Source organism: Phoxinus phoxinus (genome assembly GCF_949152265.1).
Source record: "Phoxinus phoxinus genome assembly, chromosome: 9".
NCBI classification, from domain to species: Eukaryota; Metazoa; Chordata; class Actinopteri; order Cypriniformes; family Leuciscidae; genus Phoxinus; species Phoxinus phoxinus.
In genome coordinates this window covers 10,454,812-10,475,002 of record NC_136884.1, presented here as the reverse complement: position 1 = coordinate 10,475,002, position 20,191 = coordinate 10,454,812, and the positions used below count along the sequence as shown (strand labels likewise).

Sequence of the window (20,191 nt, the reverse complement as noted above, 5' to 3'; positions counted from 1 at the left end):
CACATGGATCGATCCCTGACAGTTTTCATAAGAAGAAAAGCACTGCAGCTCTACAAAACAATGAAGCAGCAGAGCAGACTACACTGTTAATAGACACTATTAACAAGCATCAATCCACTAGATTATTACATACAGTAACAACTAACAACAACAGAGACTAAAACCACGATTCCTTATTATTCTACTTCATTACACATATATCAGAGGACGATTCATTCAAAGCTTATACATGTAACAAGAACTACCGATTCATTTGTTTATCTAAAGGTCTGACAATGAGTATAGGTTGTAAACAATGTCATCTCATGATGCTATTAAATTCAATTACTGTCTTCCAGGACACAAAATCATGAAAACACTGAACACAAAAAAAACTAAAAACTAACTCCCCATTCAAAGAAAGGCAGACCTACAAAACATCAGAACAATAATAGAAATGCTATGCAAAGAAAACCAATTGCAAAGTGTCTAGTCACTGCTCTTTACTTTCTTGTTTTATGCTTGTAGTAATATGCCATTTTAATTAAAAGACCATTTTAAAGGCAGTGTTTTACTCTCATATAACGTTACCAGTCATAACAGGAAGTAGAAGAAAAGCATTCGCAGCAGAAGAACATCAGAGCTTCCCACAAGACACAACTCCTGCTGACTCTAACATACATCCAGAAACGACTGCGATATCAACTGAGTCCTTATTCCACTTTATAGTGTGAATATCAGAGAGCGATTTATTCAAAGATTAAAAAGGTAACGCTACAACTAGCGATTGATTTGCAATATAGAGCGGACAAGTCAATTGACCAGAGAAATTGACTTCATGCTAAAAGTTACTTACAAGTGAGTCTTGTGTCATACTCGGTTCCCTCATTTTATCCGTTTGTGTGTCGGTTTTATTTGCAGTTGAGCTGGATTATGTGATGGTAAAGTAACATTAAGAGCTGTCATCTCATCTCCAGGATCTACACGTGTTGTTGTGATTGTCATCAAGCGTCATGTTGTCAAGCAGCAGAAGCGTCAGACTGAAGGAGAAACCGCTTCTGCCGCCTAGAGGAGCGGAGGAACAACTGCACTTTACTGTCGTCGTATTATAGTGGAGAGATCCCACTTTACGATGGTGTAGTTTACACAAATCACCACAGGAGGGTGAAACAATTTTTATTTGATAAGACTCGATTTCCAGCGGTGTAATTCACACAAATCACCACTGGAGGGCGAAAAAAAAGAAAAAAAAAAAGAAGTAGACTCGATTTGCAGCAGTGTTACCATAGACTGTAGAGCAGGGGTGGGCAATTAATTTGCCCAAGGGGCCACATGAGAAACTGGGGCGGTTATAGAGGGCCGGACCAATACACTTAACTCAGTTCTGCCCAATATATTACATCTCTCTCAAAAAAGAAAAACAGTAAATGAAATTAATTAAATTAACACAACACACAATTATATAACTATTTAATTAACATTCACAAAAACTTTCTTTTTTTAGCTGACATATTTAAGGGCTAACGGTAAACTCGCATTTCTTGAACGCTGTCCTGCATGAGCGCGAATACAGTTGAGTGAAGGTGCATGTCACACACACTGTGACTGACGTAAATAAAATAAACAAAATCAGTTGCCTTGACAGCAGTCCATAACTTTTGGCACTCTAGCGGTTATTAAACAGAACTGCATGCGTATTGCGGAAGAACATTGCAGCCGGAACTACTTCTCTCATGTCTATGACGAGTCACTCAGGGACAGTGTTACTCTGCAGCGGTGCCGACTCGACTGGCCTAAAATAGTCCGAATATAAACACTGATTATAGGTGTACCATAGTGATTCAGGATAAGACACAAACACGGTTTGGAACATTGATTCATGATGTACACACTCAATATCTATTTTTTTATATATTGAGAAAATAAAAAAAAATTACGGACTCCAGCTTTTATTTACCAATTACATTACGTGGGCCGGTCAAGGATAGCCAGAGGGCCTGATGTGGCCCGGGGGCCGTACAATGCCCAGGTCTGCTGTAGAGTGTCACACAAGATTTGCAGTGGTGTACTTCACATAAATCGCCACAGGAGGGCGAAAAAAAAGAAAAAAAAAAAGAAGTAGACTCGATTTGCAGCAGTGTTACCATAGACTGTAGAGTGTCACACAAGATTTGCAGTGGTGTACTTCACATAAATCGCCACAGGAGGGCGAACTATTTTAAGTTCATTCGACTCGGTTTGCAACGGTGTAATTCATACAAATCACCACAGGAGGGTCAATATATTTATTTATTTATTTAAAAAGAAGACAGGACAACAAAATCACACACAGATTGACAAAGAATAACTTAAATTACAATAAATGTATTATAGCGTATATTTATCTTATATATATCAGTTTGCATATTTCATTGTCAAACAGAACAAAAAAAGATTTCCATAAGAGTAGCTTTGGTTTTCTCATAATTGAATAATAAATCTAAAGAAATACTTGGACCAGAAATAAATACACAAACAATCAAGTCAATGAGTTATCAATCAGTGATGAGCATCTTTTACCTCATTGCCTCATAGGTTATGTGGCTCAGTGGGATAGTTGTCTCCCTTTCAAGCTGGAAAGTACTGGTTCAAACCCCACATTTGCTGAAATTATTCATCATTTAACACAAAGCTCTGTATCAGACCTGTTGAAAACACTAATCATCTCTGCAGTCTCAGTGGCTCAGGAGAGAAAGTGTTGTGTTTCAATCACAGTGTCCTGAGTTCAAATCCCACTATTGCTGACTTCCAATTGTTGTTCCTTAGACGAGGAGTCCCGAAAACCAGTTATTGTTGTAAAATCCATGATGGGCGAGTGGATAAACAAACTCTCTGAGGAAGAGGCTGTGATGAAGACACGGGTTCAAATCTCTCTTTAACTGCTTTATTGGAAACTCTCAGGATAAAAGTGAAAAATAAGTTCCTTCACATAAACAGACAAGAGATCTGCGGCTCACAGGTAAGAGCGCTGCCTCACGGGTTCAGAGGTTGCTGGTTCGAGTCCAACCAGATCTCTGCTAATAGAGTGAAGGGTTGGGGAGTTTAATTTAAATTAAATTGTTATCGATAGTTGTATCAAAGAAAAGGCCCTAGACACCACCAAAGAGTGTGAAAGCCACAGTGGTGCAAGTGGATTAACACACATGTTCTCGGCTGATAGGTTGCGCTGGAGGCATGAGTTCAAACCCCACCTCAGCATGATTTATTGTAAAATTGTACAGGCCTCATCCAGGTGAAAAGTAAAATATAAGTTCCAGCACATGTCTCAGCAAGAGATCTGTGGCTCACAGGTAAGAGCGCTGCCTCATGGGTTTAGAGGTTGCTGGTTCGATTCCAGTCAGATCTCCGCGTTACGAGTGAATGGTGTGTGTATGAAGGGATGGGGACGCGTCGGGTCCCCCCCGAACCCCGTCACAATGTCCAGCAGGGGTTATGCTTCTTGATACAATAAAATTAAAAATTTAGCAGACTCAAAATTTTGCCACGCCGTCCCTTCCCCACCTATTTAGATTCCCATCATTTGCTTTTTAAAGGGTGACCCTCCAAAAAGAAAATGATGCTAACCTACATGTTTAGCGCCAAACAACAACATTCACACGTTACAAGTCTTACCCGTCCATCAGCAGAAGTCCATCATTACAGGGAACGTCTGTCCACACGACTCAGATCTCTGCTTCTGATGACCGGACACTCCAAACACATCCTGTATTCTGCAGAGAAAACATAAACACAAACATTACTTTACATTACACACTGAATAACTAAACTATCAGAATTGTCTAAACGATAGTTATATGTAATCGGTTACATAAATTAAAATCCTAAAGCTGTACAGTGTACAAAAATATAATAAATAGTATGAATGCTGAATCAATAATAATCTTTTGATTCAATCTACTGTTCTTTTAATGAAGTATTTATTCCCCAACTATTTAGGTTCCCATCATATAATAGTTAGGCTAAATGTAATTGACTACATGAATTGAAGCCCTAAAGCTGTACAGTGTAAAATACATAGTATGAAAGCTGAATCAATAATAATCTTTCTGTTCAATCTACTGTTCTTCTAATGAAGTCACTGTCTTCCATGACACAGAACTACAGGAACATTGCATAGAAACAACAAACACCCTCCTACAGTTGTGAGTGCTGACCAAAAACAACAAAAAACATTAATTGGAACTTGCCATTGAAACAGCTTTGATTAAATTATAAATACTAAAAGTCATTATATAGACAGAGCTTTAAATTTGTGGTACAGGAGGAGTGTAATGACTTCTTGAAATGGCTGTGAGTCTTTCATCTATTATTAAACATGAATCCACTATTAACTACAGTTACACCACCACAACACCAGCAGATAAAAAGCTCAACTGCTTAGTGCTTATTATTCTACTTTATAAGCCTTATAGGAATCACCTCCTTAGATTCACATGATAAAGATCATGCAACAGCAGGGTTAAAGTTAGACTTTTAAACAGTGAATGAGTGTCTGACACAGAAAGAGCAGCATCACCAAAATAATCCAGCAAACACATTAAAGCCCTGCTTTGACACATAGAAGAATGATACATCAACACAAACGTAAATCAAATTCAAATGATGATTGCTATATAATGTGTGGTAGTGACTTTACAAGAGAAAAGCACTTTATGTGGAAAGTGACTTACAGGTGACTTTGTCGGTTGTTTTTGCACGTGGGCTGCAATATGTGTTGTTAAGTGACAATACGAGTCTGTCACTGAGGTGTTATATGCAGGATTTGTACTTTAATGGCCTTAAAACTACCAGAACGTGTTGTGGCGACTGTCAGCAGGTGTCATGCTGTTGTTGACAAGAATCCAATGGTGTCATGCTGAACGTGAAACGCGCTTACGCCGCCTAGAGGAGCGGATGGTAAACTGCACAGTTTCTACCAGACGAATCGTGTAATTACCAAGGGGGTAATCCATCCGCCGGAAACTGAAGCCTCCGCGGGCGCCGCCATTATAGCAGAACTTCACCTGCTGTTAGCATTCCATTGACTCCCATTCATTTTTGCGTCACTTTGACAGCGAATAACTTTACATCTGAGGCGTCCAAAGACTCCATTTGTCCATTATTTATTTCTAAAGAAACTCGACAATGTATAAAAGGCTCCATTACCTTGTACCTTACGTTATGGCCCCGTAGAAGCCGTTTTTGTAAAAATAGGCTAACGATTGCGTCATAACTCACGCGACTCTCTGTCGCACTGTAGAGAAATTACCGTACAGACCGGCGTAGAAGCTCGCAGGCAATCGGGGGAACGTGGAGGCATTAAGTCCGATAAAGTGAAGGGAGTAGCCCACAGAGAGTGATAAAGTTGCTCCTGCTGCTAGCTCATGGACAGCTAATACTCACGCTCTCCGTCTCTGTGAGATTCGGAAGGGAATGATTCAGATTTCTCTCCGCACAGCTACTAGAAGACTGACAACTGTCAGACACGTTGCTCACGTGTTCAAGCTCAGTTTGAGCCTGCGCAGTTCGCCTGGCGATCAGGAAGTGAGTGCTTCAAATGGGCTTCACTTTTCTCCGTTGAAGTCTATGGGGTCGCTGTGTCCATCTTATATACTGTCTATGGTAATTACCACCAACAGACCGAATATTACCTCAGGTTGGGTCGTTGTCGTTGACTAAGTTCTTATGCGTCCAGCTTACTTAAAAAAAGTCATACTCTAAAAATCCTATTTATTACATGAAATAATATAAGACAGCTGATCACCAGCTCCCTCCTGTGGCCAATAAGTGCATCAACATCAGTAGTAGATGATTTTTTGTGTAAATAATAAAGCTTATAGACCAGTCAGGGTTGCAACATGTTAAGACTACTTTTTGACAGGAATATAACGCTGTGAGGGATACAAGAGTGTTCAATGGATTGTACTGTAGCTAAACAACATGCCAATGTTCAGCAGTCTTTCCAAAACCATTTTAGTAGACACATTTTTATTTTATTTTTTGAGTTTTAAAAATGACATGTGATCTATGTCCCTCACAGAGTTACATTCAATATGACGTCTACCCTGACTAAGGTCTATTAACAACACAGATTTGTCCTAATTGTTATTAAAGCCTGTATCAAAATGACTGTATCTATAGGCTGGTGGTGCATTTGACATGATATTTGTGTACTGACGTCTATGTTTTAGCCAATAAGTGATTGATGAGCCAAAACATTATGACCACCAGATGCTGTTGGTCCTCCAAATGCTGCCAAAACAATGTTGACCCGCCGAGGCATGGACTCTACAAGACCCCCGAAGGTGTCGCCATGGATTGAACTTGTTGGTTCACATCCCACAGATGCTCAATTGGATTGAGATCTGGGGAATTTGAAGCTCGGTGCAATACATTTATGTCCACATGAATGACCGGACTCAGGGCTTGCCAGCAGAACATTGCCTGTGTGTGTGTGTGTGTGTGTGTGTGTGTGTGTGTGTGTACAGTGATTCAACTTATGCCTCTAAACTCTTTAAAGTGGTGTTTAAAAATAAAAATGAATATTTGGCATAATCCGAGGAACATTTTTTCCTTGCTCAGCACACATTTGATGTGATAATTAGGGCTGCAGGTTTAAAAAAGAAAAAGAAATACTAGGACAATTAGATAAAAGTGTGCGAATAGTGTTATCATTGATACTGTAGATAGATATAAATAATGTCCACAACAAGGGAGAACTGCTAAATGTGCCCATTCCTGTTGAGGTTACCATTATGCACCATGACACCATTTAAATGTTTTCTATCAGCAATCAGTTTTAGATTAAGCAGCTATACCGTATATATTATCTGTCTTACCCCATCAGTTAAGAATTGATCTGAGAGTGAGACAATTACCTGGTAGATTCCGTGTTGATCCCTTCGTTAATAATAATATTTATTAATAATTAATATATATTAATATTTAATAGTATTATTACTGTGATACACTTATCGACCAAAAGAGGGTGATCACTTGTTTTGTCCAACATTTAATCTAATAAGTAGGGACTTTCGTTTGAGTACACAAATGTAAACGGTTTCGGTTTCGCTCGGTAGATCCTAAAGTGCCGTTTGCCATCCGCTGCACGAGGGGCGTAAGCGAGCTCTACTTTCAGCCTAGACCTTTGGATCCTTGGCAACATGACGCTTGATAACAGTCGCGACAGACCGTTTTAAGGCCATGCAAGTACGGATTCTTCAGATGACAGCTCAGTGACAGACTCTTAATGTCACTCAACAGCACATATTTCAGCCCACCAGCAAAAACAACCGACACACACTGCGATAAAGTGCAGGAATCGAGAATGTCACAAGACTCACCAGTAAGTAACTAGCACGAATTATTTGGCAGTTCTTATTTATCTTAAAGTTTGAATTGAATCGTCATATAAAGGCTGCATTGTCATTTCATTTAAATTCGTGTTGTGACGGTGCTTTGACGTGCTCGCCTATGTCTGTCTATCTGCCTCTACTTCTAATACATATAAGGTCCAAAGGAATCTTAATACAAAAACAACTGCAACATACATCACAAAATAAAGTACAGTAAAATAAAAACGTACCCTGTCTCTCTCTCTCTGCAGCAGAACGAAAGTGAGTGCGGGCCGAGCCGTCGCGCGAGCAGGGAGTGGTGGCTTCACGTGAGTCTGTTGTGCATTCCTCTGCTCGCGGTGTATCTGCACATCCCTCCTCCACAGCTCTCACCTGCGCTCAACACCTGGCGCGCTTCCGGACACTTCTTCACATTCAGAGGAAATAACATCTTTTACAAAGGTATATCACAGGCTTTGTTTACAAGCTACACGATATACTCTGTTGATGTTGGTCTTATTGTAATTCTGTTTTTCAATAGAGTCAGTTGGTGTTGTGGGAAGCTCTGATGTCCTCCTGCTGCTTCATGGTTTTCCTACTTCTAGCTATGACTGGTATAAGGTATAAGCACAGAGCCATTTTAAAGTCATTTTCCAACTGCATCAGCATTTCAGAAAAGCTACTGTAAACTCAATTTAATGCAACTTGGAAGCAATTCACTAACATTGACTTGATACTTCGCTTCTGCTTTGCACCTGGTGTTCATTGTGCAGCATTTGCTCTTGATGTGTCTTAAATCTTGTTGTCGTTTTGTAGATCTGGGATTCTCTCACTCAACGCTTTAATAGAGTCATCGCCCTCGACTTCCTGGGCTTTGGTTTTTCGGACAAACCGGTGAGATGAAAGACATGCAGTCACTACAACTACTGTCTTTTATTATTCATAATTTGAATTATTATTTCTATCACACAAACGTCCCACCTCACGATGACACTCCAGCGACCACACCGTTACTCCATCTTCGAGCAGGCCAGTGTGGTGGAGGCCCTGATCGCTCATTTGGGGCTTTCAGAGCAGAGGATTAACCTCCTGTCACATGACTATGGAGACACTGTAGCTCTCGAGTTACTGTACAGGTGAGCTGTAAGGATCCTTCAAGCTCTCTTGTCATAGTTCAGCTTAATGTTCCTGTCAATATGATCTGGCTGGTTCTCACGTGCAGTTAAACACACAGGAGTGACCATAACAGGAACGGACACGTCACCATAAACAGCCTCTGCCTCTCAAATGGAGGTGCATTAAATTTGTATTCATTCTTCATGAAAATTATATATATTATTTATTTATTTTAGATAACAAAAGTCTGATTAGAGATCCTTAACATTATGTAAAAACTGAAAATGTTTTATGTTTTCAATCTTTAAAGGTATATTCCCTGAGACTCATTATCCAAGATTCCTTCAGAAAGTGAGTGTGACGCTTTAAAATGCATATTTGTTTTCATTTGTGAACTGAGAAGGGAATATTTCTAATCTTTTGTCATCTACAGGTGCTGAAGGACTCAGGCTTCATTTCACCTGTACTTACTCGCCTAGTAAACTACCAGCTTTTCTCTAGAGGGTGAGTGGAGCGTCTGGATTGGGAGTGGTGTAGCTTTTTGCTTTCTTGTACACAGTTCAAACTATTCGTTGTACTTTACACAGTCATAAATCATTGTTTATAGGTTGTGGCCTATCACCTTCAATTTCAAATATTATATGTATTTACCCTACAGAATAAGGGATGTGTTTGGACCGTACACCCAGCCAACAGAAGCAGAGTTCTGGGACATGTGGACAGGCATTCGCTTTAACGACGGAAATCTAGTCATGGACAGGTGTCCAAGCTTTTCCATGTGTTGCATCTACAGTGCTTTACTTGTAATGAAAACCGTCACAAACAATCCTTTGTTGTGTCTCGCCCAGTGTCCTGCAGTACATTAACCAGAGGATGAAACACAGAGAGAGATGGGTGGGGGCTCTAACCTCGTCTTCAACACCATGTGAGTACACACACCATTCATTCAGTGGTATAAAGTGCTGGAGTAGCCATCATGCTACCAGACTGAAGTGATTCACTGTGGGCAGTGCTATTGAGGCTAAGTAGTTTAATCCACTGAAAAGGACTGCAGAAGCTGCTTAGCCCGTCTGCACCCCAGGCAATATGTGTTTGAGGTGAGGTGACAGCATATATTATTAAGTAGTGAACATTCACGCAGTTAAATGCAGTTAAATGTGTAATGTTACAATATATTATACATGCAATGCAGCAGGATAAGCATTTTAACACTCCTACTATATGATGGGACGGTTGGTTCTTATTTCTAGAGTTATAAATAGTTTTGTGCTTTGGAAGATTAGTTGATAAATCACTTCAGGCCGTAATGTGGCCGTACAAAATTATGAACGTGTTTCTTTGTAAATGTCACTGATTTACCAAATTTTAACTTTGTAGTGCACATGATTTATGGACCCCTAGATCCAGTTAATCCACATCCCCAGTTTATCCAGCTCTACCAGTGAGTATATATGTCTGTTTATATTTAATATCTCTATTTAAACTAACTAAATTATGATGTGTATCATTTCTAAATGAGAAATATTTGTAAGACTTTTTAAAAAAAATTATATATATATATAAAATATATTAATATATTATATGTATATATATATATATATATATATATATATCATGCATACGTTTTTTCTCCCTTAACTTTTGTGAAAAACATTTACATAAGGGTTAGAGCTCATGGCACAAAAACTTTTCCCAATGAGTCCTTGGTTCAAATCCAGGGTGTTGAGTGGACCAGAAAGCAAAGGCTTTTTTTATTGATTTGTTGGTTATAAATTTGGATGGAAACTATTTTTAAAACATTTGTTGTACCTCATTTTTTGACAGTCAATAATTGAGTTGGTCCGTTGGTTATTTGTTGTAACCCTAACACATTGAGGTGGGATTTGAACCCAAGCCTCTATCACAGTCTTAACCACAACTATTTTGTGTTTAACCATTGAGCCATCATGACTTTCACAATGAGTGGGGGGTTTGTTGTATGTAATGATATTAATTTAATGTAAGTAACATTGGGATTTGAACTCAGGGCTCCAAGATTAAAACAGAACCTGAGCCACTGAATCTGACATGCTGATTGAGTGTTTGGATGGAGATTTGTTTTATATGCATGAGAAAAATGTGTGATTTAAACTCAGGATTCTGGGTATAAAACACAGAGGTTTATCTTTTGAACCACTGAGATTGGACTATTTATTGTCCGTTTTGAAAAAAAATCTTGATGAAATAAATTTAGTAAAGAAATTGTGGGATTCAAACCAAGACTTTCTTGTACAAAAGAAAAAAGATTTTTAGCACTTGTAATTGTTGAACATTTTCTTCTTTATATACTTTTAAAATATGACATTCAAAAGGTTACTAATGCATTTGCTCTTGACTGAACCTTAATCCTTTAAGTTAAAAGCACATTAATTACCCACCACACCAGTGTCTCTCAACCAACAGTACACATTTTCTATGTCCCCCTTTACCTAATCCATCCATTTCAGGTCTGGAATATCTACTAACGCGCTGATGAGTTGAATCAGGTGTGTATAATTAGGATGTTTAAAATGTGCACTGTTGGTGTGCCCCCAGGAACAGGTTGGGAAATACTATTGGTGAATGTAGAGGGTTAGTTCTTTATTATTGGTAAAGATTTCAAGTGGAAACTTAGCATATAAACCAAGATAAAACTGCTATGCTGTCTCTTTAGGAAAATGGGCACTGTAAGAGAAATGTTTTATAATCAATTTTCCCCTCTCTATTCCTCTTCTACAGGAAACTAGTTCAAAGATCCACAGTATCGGTTCTAGATGAGCATGTGAGTCATTATCCACAGCTGGAGGATCCCACGGGCTTCATTAATGCCTACCTTAGCTTTATCAACTCATTCTGAGCAAGAGAGTGATGTGATCATTCTGAAAAGAGTGGAATATTGCTCCTATGAAGATGTTGTTAGAGAAAATATTCCAATACATGTATTAACAAACCGTAAAGTATGCCAGTCACGTTTCTAAATGCATGAAACAAAGTATTGCACCAAATAATTTTTACAATTGTCAATAAGTTTGCTGAAATACAATATGCCATTACTTGTAAATACATTTGTGTTCAAAGCATGAATGATTGTATTCAAATAAAAAAGTCTTTGTATGAATTGTCATGTTTTGTGTGGAAAAAAAACAAAACAAGTCTTGTACTCTTCCAGACTTTTTATTATTGATAAATGATAGGTTTTTTTTAAAGGACTATTTCCCCCGAGCTATGACACAAGGCCAAAACAGCTCAAATACCAGAGAAACAACAATGATCAAATCTCTTCCACGTGAATTTAAGTGGCACAATATTTGAGAAATCTCAGAACAGACCAAATACAGAAACAGGATGTTATAGAGGATTCATTTTAAGCCACAAAGATGGTTGTGTGAAACATTATAGAGCTACTATATAGATGCATATAAAAGGACAATGACCCAGATTGATTGGCATGTGACCAGGTCACTCACATCGCTCGTTTATCCGACAGACGCCAGGATGACGTCGACCACACTCTCGTCTGTGCTCCTTACTGTCACCTGCATAGTGACCCCATCAGCCAGCGCCAGACGCGCCCTTACCAACACGTCATGACCTCCCCTAAACACACCTTCAGAAACACGATCATTAATCATCAGTCAGGTTAGAAATAGAGAATATATATCTAAAACACATTTCTAGACCTGAAACTCGCAGAACTAAAAAAAACTGGATTGATGAAATCAGTACAAACCTGCTAAGACCAGAACGTGCGAGTTCTTGTTTTCAGGAACTTTGTCTGAGCGTTCACAAGGCTGCATGCCCAAGAAGCTGATGATGTTATTTACCGCCTCTGTGAAGATAAATACAATCAAGAGATGATTATTTCTACAGCCACAAAACTCTTATCAAACATACATTTATTTGACATTCTTATAGATGGTCATTAGGATATTAAAGTTAGATATTTTAATCAAACTGACCATCTAGAGTTCTGACTGTGGCCAAAGCAAACGTCTCTTCCTTCTCAAACTCATCTCCGATCTCCTCCCACGCTGCGCCGAAGTTCGGCTTTAACACCTTCTGTATGTGGTCAGCGACTGTTACCTCTAAATCTTCCAGCTAGGATGAAAATGTGAGATTGAGTGAGGAATGGCCGCTTATAATCTTCCTGTTTTTTTTTTTTTTACCATGAATTGATTTTGAAAATTCACATACCACATATTCATCATCATAACCGTCATCATCAGGCTCTCCCGTGTTGGGATCGCAATCCCGGACTAGATATTTCATTGTACAGCTGAACGTGCACGAGACTAAGACAAATGCAAACAATTAAAAACTTGTCAAGTAACTCGTAAGTACATCCAAGCAAGCAGTTTAGTCTGTAATGTACCATTTACACATAATCCGTTTAAAAATGTGAGATGCGGGGTAGCAAAAATGAATAAAAGAGCTAAATGTAGAGAGGTGTAACTTCTTTCAACTTGAGCACTACAGTTTTAGAATGGTGTTTACATGTGCAAGCTGCTGGAAAAGATGTGCGTTACATAGAAAAACAACCAAAACGCAGCAAAGTGGAAAGCAAAAATTAATTCTGTGTGATATACCTGCAGTGGGGTCATCCTCCGGTAACCGGACCAGACTGTAGCAGGAGCCAGGCTGGCTGTAGGGGAGGTTAGGTGCAGGTACGTAATGTAGTACCTCGTAGGCCTCTGACGGCTCCATCTGGACCATAACCCGCTGCAGCAGCTGGTCGTTCAGCGTGTTGGTGCAGTCGAACTGGAAGATCATGTGATTTGCAAAAGTGTGTTTGATGCAGCGCACTACATATTCCGTCTCTGCTTCTGTTAACTGAACCGGCTCTGATGACTTGAACAGGGGACCCAGGCTCTTGAATTCTGGGATGGCTGCAAGTTGATCTGAGAGGGAAAAAATGTGGCACAGTTTGCTTCAAACTCTAGTTTGACGGTGCCGCACACATTGCTTTGCTGATTAGCTAATCGTCTTACCTTGGTAAATGTCTTGGCGTGAAGGTGCAAGCTTTTCAGGTAGTTTGCTTGTTGCAATGGGTGCGATTTCTGCCATGAAGGAGAAAAATAAAGTGAACTTGTGCAATTTGAGTAAGCTTTGCAATTTAGCCGAAAAAAGGTTTAAGACATAGGAAGATTAGCATCCAAATCAGATGCCAAACAATGGTATACAGTAAACAAAAAAATTGAGCATTATGGATTATAATTATGTACTCTGGTTCATAAGTAGTGTGGAAATCTATTCACACCTGTTTTCTGTTCGGTGATGGGCGCGGAAGCCAAGGGAACGGTCTTCATGTCAAATGGTTTCTCAGAGGGCTCTAGTGTGTACTGGTGGAGGGATTTCTCCAGTCCAGGAACAGATACGGACAGACCTGCGAACAAACGGTTCAACAACCATTATTAAACCATGACAACTTTAATGAAGAATAAAACTTTTTATTTTTTTATTTTTTTAACCACAAATGTTAAATCATTCACATCAGCATATCAGATACACAATAAGGATCTTAACTATGCAGAACAATGGAAACCCACACACAACTACCACTGCAGCACAAACCCTCACCATTGAAGATGTATGCGGCATTCAAGGCCTTCTGCTTCTGCTGAAGGACATTCATGTAGAATGTGGCTCTGTCTCTCACCTCATCATCACTGTCCATCATACACCTATCAGACACACATGCTTTAGCAAATCGAAATTCTTTTTTTAGGTAAAATGTTGTTTTATTTTCCGTTTTGCATTGTTTCTTTTTAATCCAATCAAATGAGGATTTTCTCTTTTTAGTTTAACAAACATTTGCACTGATTTCTCAACACACATTTCTTTGGTCATTTCCTAACTCTAATACTCAAATTACCAATATAAATCCCCCCACACCACACACCACACACACCACACACTTTCTGCCAGTAAAGGCCTACCTCTGCATCAGGACCAAGACGCTTGGCAGCAAGTCATCATTTTGAGCCCCAAACTTGGCCAGCGCACTGACCGCAGCTTTGAAGAAAAACGTGAGACGAGAGTCAGAGCAGAGGAATGCTTCAAATGTCCTAAAGCTCAGTCTCTGAAGCTGATTAATTACAGATTATCAGGCCTGCTTAAATATACTCCAACTTGCAGTCGGACAGCAGTTAATTATTTGGACACGTGTGTCGCTCAAACCTGTACTACTGCATCGCAAACACACACATCCTGAGATCTTAAGGTGGCACGAGCAGGTTTTATAAGCTCATTGCAAGGAGGTTAACGCACAGGTCAAAGGTCATATGAGATTACTCACCTGCCCGCACCGCCTCACTCTCTAGCACGACACGGTTGAAGATGAAACGGATGTATTTGGAGGGGGTTGGGGTACGTGGCCCTTCTTTCCCCAGCAGGTGGAGGATCTTAGTGGCCAGGACGGTGTGCTCGCAGTCCTCGATAAACTCACACAGGTGAGCCAGGCCTGTCTCCTTACTCTCTGGGTTTTCCTCTATGATGCTGATGATACAGTCCACGATGGCTCTCTTGTAATCAAAGCCACCCTGCAAAAGAAAAGAATAATGAAATATGACGCTTCTAATATAAAACATTTTTTTCAATGTTCAATGTTGGTGCTAATTAAGTAAAATACAGATACAAATTAAAACAGGTATTAAGAATATCAGTATAAAGAAAAGCATAAAGACTAAGAGTGATTACAAGACTCCATCTTAACAACAGAAGAACAAATGTCCTTGAATGAACTTACATCATCTCTAAGCATGTTTGAAAGGAAGTTCATCATCACGCTGTGTTTTCTGGGATACTTCTGGCACAGAGCACTGATGGCCTGGACCACAACCACCTGGAAAACAAACACACCATTTAGTTATGAAAACACATTGTTTACTGGAACATTATGATATAGACAAATTATTTAAAAAGGTACAATATGTGCAATAATAAAATATTAAACTCCCGAATATGCATCTAAAACAGATGTTTGCTCTCTAATTCGCTGTCTGGGTGATGAAGTCACCTTGAACTCATCCGAGATCTCGGAGACGAAGGAGGAGATCTGTTTCATGAGACGGTCCACGCTGCTCTCGCTGCCAGTCTTCAGCAGGGTGGTGATGGCCAGGGTGGCGATGCTGCGGTTGGAGTCAGTGATCAGGTTCTCCAGGTCCAGGTTGCATGCGGTCACTGCTGACGGATGCTTCATTGCCACCTGTTTGAACATTTGTAGTTCAAAAACATCTGTTATTTGAAATAAAATAAGACGCACAAAAAAAAATATATATATAGACATGTAAAAAAAAATCTAATTCAAATCTTTAATAAGAAATATATTGGTATTTCAATTAACCTAAAATAACACGTGTGAAAAAAGAGCAATTTTTTGCACAATTTCTGTGATAAAAGGTTGATAGCAAAGTGTCTTTGAACATTAAAATGTGTTCTTTGGTGTCTCCATGTGGTAGTTGTTAATAATACAATGGTTTACAAATGAAATCCTATTCAAACAAACAGGAAAAACTAACCTTATTAAGGGTCCGTACAGCTGCATATCTCAGGGCTGCTTTGGGAGAGCTGCAAAACAGCTGGAGAACTATGAAAAGAGAGAGAGAGAGAGAGAGAGAGAGTGAGAGAGAAAATTAATTTAACATCTAGTGTACTTTGTCTTGTGCGCTGGTTAGAAAGCAAAAATGTAGCAGCAGCCAGAAGTAAAATGCACAAGACTAACCGGACACTGCGGGAGCCAGCTCACGAGCGGTACAGTTGGGCATGTGGACGATGGCGGAGGCCGCTTCATAAACCACCATCTCATGTTTATTCCTCAAGCAGCTCTCAATGAAGTCAAACATAGGGCTATCGTGCCTGTTAAAACAACATATTTAGACAGACTAAGGGCCAGATTTACTAAAAAAGGCAAATTAGCCGGAGAACAACAACAACAAAAAAGCACAAATGGGAGTGGAAAATTCTGTGTGTGATCTGACACAAGTCGGATCATTTCCATAATGACCAATGCAATCTAACAAGAGCAGCACGCTTTTTTTGGCAGGTAAATAATGGTGAAAAAAACGAGTAAATTGACTAGCGCAAACCTTAGTAAATCACATTGCATGATTCATTTAAATACTCTCCTCCTATAAATGTTTGCGTCTGAAAGGTAAACTCCTACAAAACCTTATGCAATGAGGTCAGCCACAAAAACAACCCTGTCCACACCTTTTCAGGACTATTTTTTCACTGCGTGTCTTTATTAAATCCTGACAGTAGTTTATTTCAACGCCAAAAGAGGGTTTGTGCTGGTGCAAGCTGTTAGTAAATCTGGGCCTAAGTAAGTCTACATTATAAGCAACTGCATGATGTTAATAACACCTAAAAAGCTGATGTCAAAAACACATACCCTCCATCCGTCTCCTCCAGCAGCTTACTGGCAATGCGAATCATCATGCAGTAAGCAAATGGAGACTTGAGGCCAGATTTGGTGAATTTGTTGAGCATCTTGGTCACAGCCAGACGGTCATTCTTCCTCAAGTGGTACAGAAGACCCAGAGCATGGTACTGTGCAGAGAGATCCCATTTTATTGAAGACAGACAGGCCCCCAACTCATAAGACAATGGATGCAAACATCTCACTAACCTGCACCATGATGTTATCACTTGAAGCCGCCTCCTGAGCTTCGTTGACCCAGCGTTTTACCACATCAAAACTCATCTTCACCATGTGCTGTGAAACAAATACAGCAACAAACAGGACAGCTACATTATCCAGGACTAAGTTTAATAAACAGTTAAGTCAAAACAGACTAGTGATTGGCTAATACTATTCAGTTTACACGTCATTTTAAAATATTGATGAATACTATAATAGTGCATAAAGAACACTGGGCACTAGTAGGTTGTGGTCTTACCAGTGAGGAGACGAGAGCAGAGCTGGACACGCTGGGCACTTTGTCCACGATGGCCTGTTTCATGTATCGTTCAATAGCCTGCAGCATGGTGGTCTGGTGGACAAGATGGAAGAAGCACAATTGAAATGATCATTTACATCAGTTCCCATGTAGTTTCTTTCTCACTGATAGCAAATAAAGTCTGTTACGAAATGAGTTTTCAAACGGTTGAGACTCACATCAGTGATCCTGCAGAGAGCTCTGATCGCCGGGCCTCTGTAAACATCCTCTTTACCAGTCATGTCCTTTGTCAAGCTGAGACACAAACAAAGCATTAAATCAGCAGTTTTCAGGTAATATCGGCGGCATGTGCAAAGATTTCCATTCCTCATCAAATAACAATGTTTTACACTACTACCTACACATATTATAAAAAGTATATCGTCGGGAGGAAACCTTTAACCATTAATAAATCATTACTATTGGTTACCCTTTAATGTCTGTGGGTTTTGCAAATATTTAGCCAATGAAAAGTATTAAAAAGTACGCGACTAAACCTTCTATCTCCATTGGATCCTCAAACTGCCTGTAAAACCTCATAACTTCACCCTGCCTCTATCGTGAATGAAGTGCTGCACGCAGTTTGGACCGTGTCTGCTTGTTTGCAGTGAAAGGGTAAATAAAGGACTGGTTCTTTGAATGAGTACATCGCTTTTTTTTTACTCAAGAAACACTCAACAACAACTAAGAAATACACTGCTATGACAAAAATAACTGCTCACCTGCTTGTAACGATGATCACATCCTCTGAGATGTTGGCCATCTCCTTTATGGTCAGGTAACACATTCTTCTCAGGGTTTGCTAAATTTTTTGGGGCAAAAACGAGAGAAATTTTCACTTTAAAATCAGCTCTATGGCAAGAGCAGCTCATTATTTGCATTCAATTATTAATTGCTGCAACTCAACTAAAATAAGTATTAGTGTAAATGTATATTTATTATTCATTATATAGGATACTATTATAGTTTCGATTAGTATTTTTTTTTTAATTATTATTTTTCCAGTTTTTATTTAAATTTTTAGTAATTTTGTTCTTTGTTTTTGTCATTTTACTTTAATATTTCTTTAGAGGGTTCAAAATTGTGTATAATTTTATTGGTGTCATTAATTATATTTACTGACATTAATTATATTATTATATAATGCAATATGTATATATTGTCCATACTGCTTCCTTGATCTAGGCTTAGCCTTTTTTTTTTTTTTTAAACGTATGGTAAAAAGTAAATAGGGCTGCAAATACAGTGTCTTACATCATTAGACTGGAACAGCCTAGTCATGGCAAAGAAAGCTTCAGTGGCTTCTGTGGTTCCAAAGTGCTCACCCTGAAAAAAAGAGTTTAGAGATGAATCAGTCCATAGAGAAAGAGAGATGCTGTAGTGTAAAACTGCTGAAAAAGTAATATATAATCACATACCTGGTTGAGCAGGTAGATAATCTTCGTCAGGATGTGCAGACATCTTCTCGGATTGATGGGTGTCTCGTTGAAGATCCGAGCCTTTGAAACAAACATGCAATGTAATGTACAGTACTAAAGGGAAGTTCAGATACATTTTAAGATTCAAATGCATCAAACTCACCTCCTGTAGTACAGCGCTTTTCTCCAGATGCTGAAAGGGGTTTGAGCCACTTCCTAAACGCATAACAGATCTGTCAATCAACTAATAGTTTGTGCCTTCAATTCATTCAGATACAATATTAGGTAATAGTTTAATTTAGGGTAATAACCTTTAAGTTATAAATGCCATTTCTTCAAGAAATGTGCTCATAGAATAAGTGATGAGAGAACGAATAGCATCTATATGTGGCTCTTTGCCACTGCAAAACAGCTATATTAGTTACATTTATTAACCATAGTAAACCAAACCCAAAGATTTGGATGTTCTGAATCTTAACTGTCAAAAGATTATAGTCCCTTTATAAATAAAAGTTGTTACGACAAGAGAGAATAGCATCTAGCTATATGTAGCTCCTTTGCAGCCCTTTAATCAACTTCAATAAGAAATTCCCTTTAAATATACGCAATACAAAGCTTATGGAGAAAAAACACGAAGCAAATGTTAGATATTCTTCGTTGACAAGCTTGCAAAACGAATATAGATAACTAAAGGCTACTGCTAGCACATTAGCTTCCTCAACAAAGATTAAACTCTTACTGTAGGATACAGCAAAAATCACATAACGTTAGCCGCTACTACTAGTTAATCAACCACTCAAATTAAGTATGAAACTGAAACATGTACATAAATCGTTTGTGTTAAACAAGTGTAATTTTGTTTCCAGTTGCAGATGTGCTGTGGCCTGCAGAGACGCTCTTCCTTAGCAAAACAACCGACATCATTTCGGTGACTGAAATAAGCTGTTTATCATATGATACAGATTGTATCATGTGTCAGCATTGATTTAATAATGATCTTACCAGACTCCTCGTCCTTCTTGTCGAATTTCTTGATCATTTTGCTGAATGTTTAGGAGCAGTAAACGAGATGATCAGACAGTCATTCACGCTCTTTTCCTCCACGTCAACCAGAGTGACGTGTATTGTGAGCTGGCGGAGGTGGAGTCCACTGAGTTCACACTTCAAAATAAAGGTCTACGCTTAAAAGTCGAGATGACGATGAATAGGTTGGTTTTCTTAGTACGTTCCAGATACGTATTCCAGACACATATACAATAAATATAAAATGAATATAAATATGTGCATTTATATACACATTTAAAATATGACAATATGTTATAATATTATAAATAACAAACACATAGTCTTTTAATGGTGTGTAAATTAAATA

The 20,191-nt window shown here is 38.9% G+C and overlaps 2 protein-coding genes and 1 long non-coding RNA gene across 6 annotated transcripts in view; 1 reads left to right on the top strand and 2 right to left on the bottom strand.

The window, feature by feature from the left end:
* The window catches only part of LOC307004899, a 28,117-nt gene extending 23,270 nt beyond the window's left edge, over positions 1–4,847 (bottom strand). Inside the window, exon 1 of one of the 2 annotated variants that reach the window (XR_013799173.1) lies at positions 4,689–4,847. This is a non-coding gene — a long non-coding RNA (uncharacterized lncRNA). Of the gene's footprint in view, positions 1–835; positions 1,036–4,688 lie in introns of those variants that run through there. The other variant, XR_013799174.1, reaches the window with a different exon arrangement.
* A 2,265-nt stretch (positions 4,848–7,112) lies between these two features.
* Positions 7,113–11,581, top strand: mest (mesoderm specific transcript). 3 transcript variants are annotated; one of them, XM_079624457.1, is made up of 13 exons: positions 7,113–7,342; positions 7,604–7,793; positions 7,873–7,952; positions 8,148–8,225; positions 8,331–8,467; positions 8,566–8,624; positions 8,758–8,798; positions 8,881–8,951; positions 9,106–9,207; positions 9,296–9,372; positions 9,825–9,888; positions 10,934–10,972; positions 11,205–11,581. In XM_079624457.1, exons 1-12 carry the CDS (start codon positions 7,247–7,249, stop codon positions 10,965–10,967), a joined length of 1,029 nt encoding a protein of 342 aa, XP_079480583.1. In that variant the 5' UTR covers positions 7,113–7,246; the 3' UTR covers positions 10,968–10,972; positions 11,205–11,581. The 3 variants fall into 3 exon arrangements, with proteins under 3 accessions (XP_079480583.1, XP_079480582.1, XP_079480584.1); XM_079624456.1 differs by lacking the exon at positions 10,934–10,972; XM_079624458.1 differs by lacking the exon at positions 10,934–10,972 and having other exon boundaries at positions 9,825–9,900; positions 11,205–11,337.
* Positions 11,582–11,618: 37 nt separating this feature from the next.
* Positions 11,619–19,977, bottom strand: copg2 (COPI coat complex subunit gamma 2). The gene is made up of 23 exons (XM_079624455.1): positions 19,822–19,977; positions 18,983–19,035; positions 18,820–18,900; positions 18,656–18,727; positions 18,124–18,203; positions 17,581–17,656; positions 17,363–17,455; positions 17,092–17,178; positions 16,855–17,012; positions 16,186–16,319; positions 15,983–16,050; positions 15,481–15,669; positions 15,211–15,306; positions 14,761–15,004; positions 14,402–14,477; positions 14,043–14,146; positions 13,723–13,848; positions 13,454–13,522; positions 13,052–13,363; positions 12,660–12,757; positions 12,425–12,563; positions 12,196–12,294; positions 11,619–12,072 (listed from the first exon to the last, which is right to left on the bottom strand). Exons 1-23 carry the CDS (start codon positions 19,856–19,858, stop codon positions 11,942–11,944), a joined length of 2,622 nt encoding a protein of 873 aa, XP_079480581.1. The 5' UTR covers positions 19,859–19,977; the 3' UTR covers positions 11,619–11,941.
* Between the last annotated feature and the right edge of the window lie 214 nt (positions 19,978–20,191).

Excerpts from the sequence above, each read along its gene's own strand:
- mest (XM_079624456.1), top strand. The coding sequence starts at position 7,247 with ATGTCACTCAACAGCACATATTTCAGCCCACCAGCAAAAACAACCGAC. Across the intron at positions 7,794-7,872 it reads AAATAACATCTTTTACAAAG|AGTCAGTTGGTGTTGTGGGA; the intron begins GTATATCACAGG and ends GTTTTTCAATAG. Across the intron at positions 7,953-8,147 it reads CTAGCTATGACTGGTATAAG|ATCTGGGATTCTCTCACTCA; the intron begins GTATAAGCACAG and ends GTCGTTTTGTAG.
- copg2 (XM_079624455.1), bottom strand. The coding sequence starts at position 19,858 with ATGATCAAGAAATTCGACAAGAAGGACGAGGAGTCTG. Across the intron at positions 19,036-19,821 it reads CAAGAAGGACGAGGAGTCTG|GAAGTGGCTCAAACCCCTTT; the intron begins GTAAGATCATTA and ends TTATGCGTTTAG. Across the intron at positions 15,005-15,210 it reads CAAACATGCTTAGAGATGAT|GGTGGCTTTGATTACAAGAG; the intron begins GTAAGTTCATTC and ends TTTCTTTTGCAG.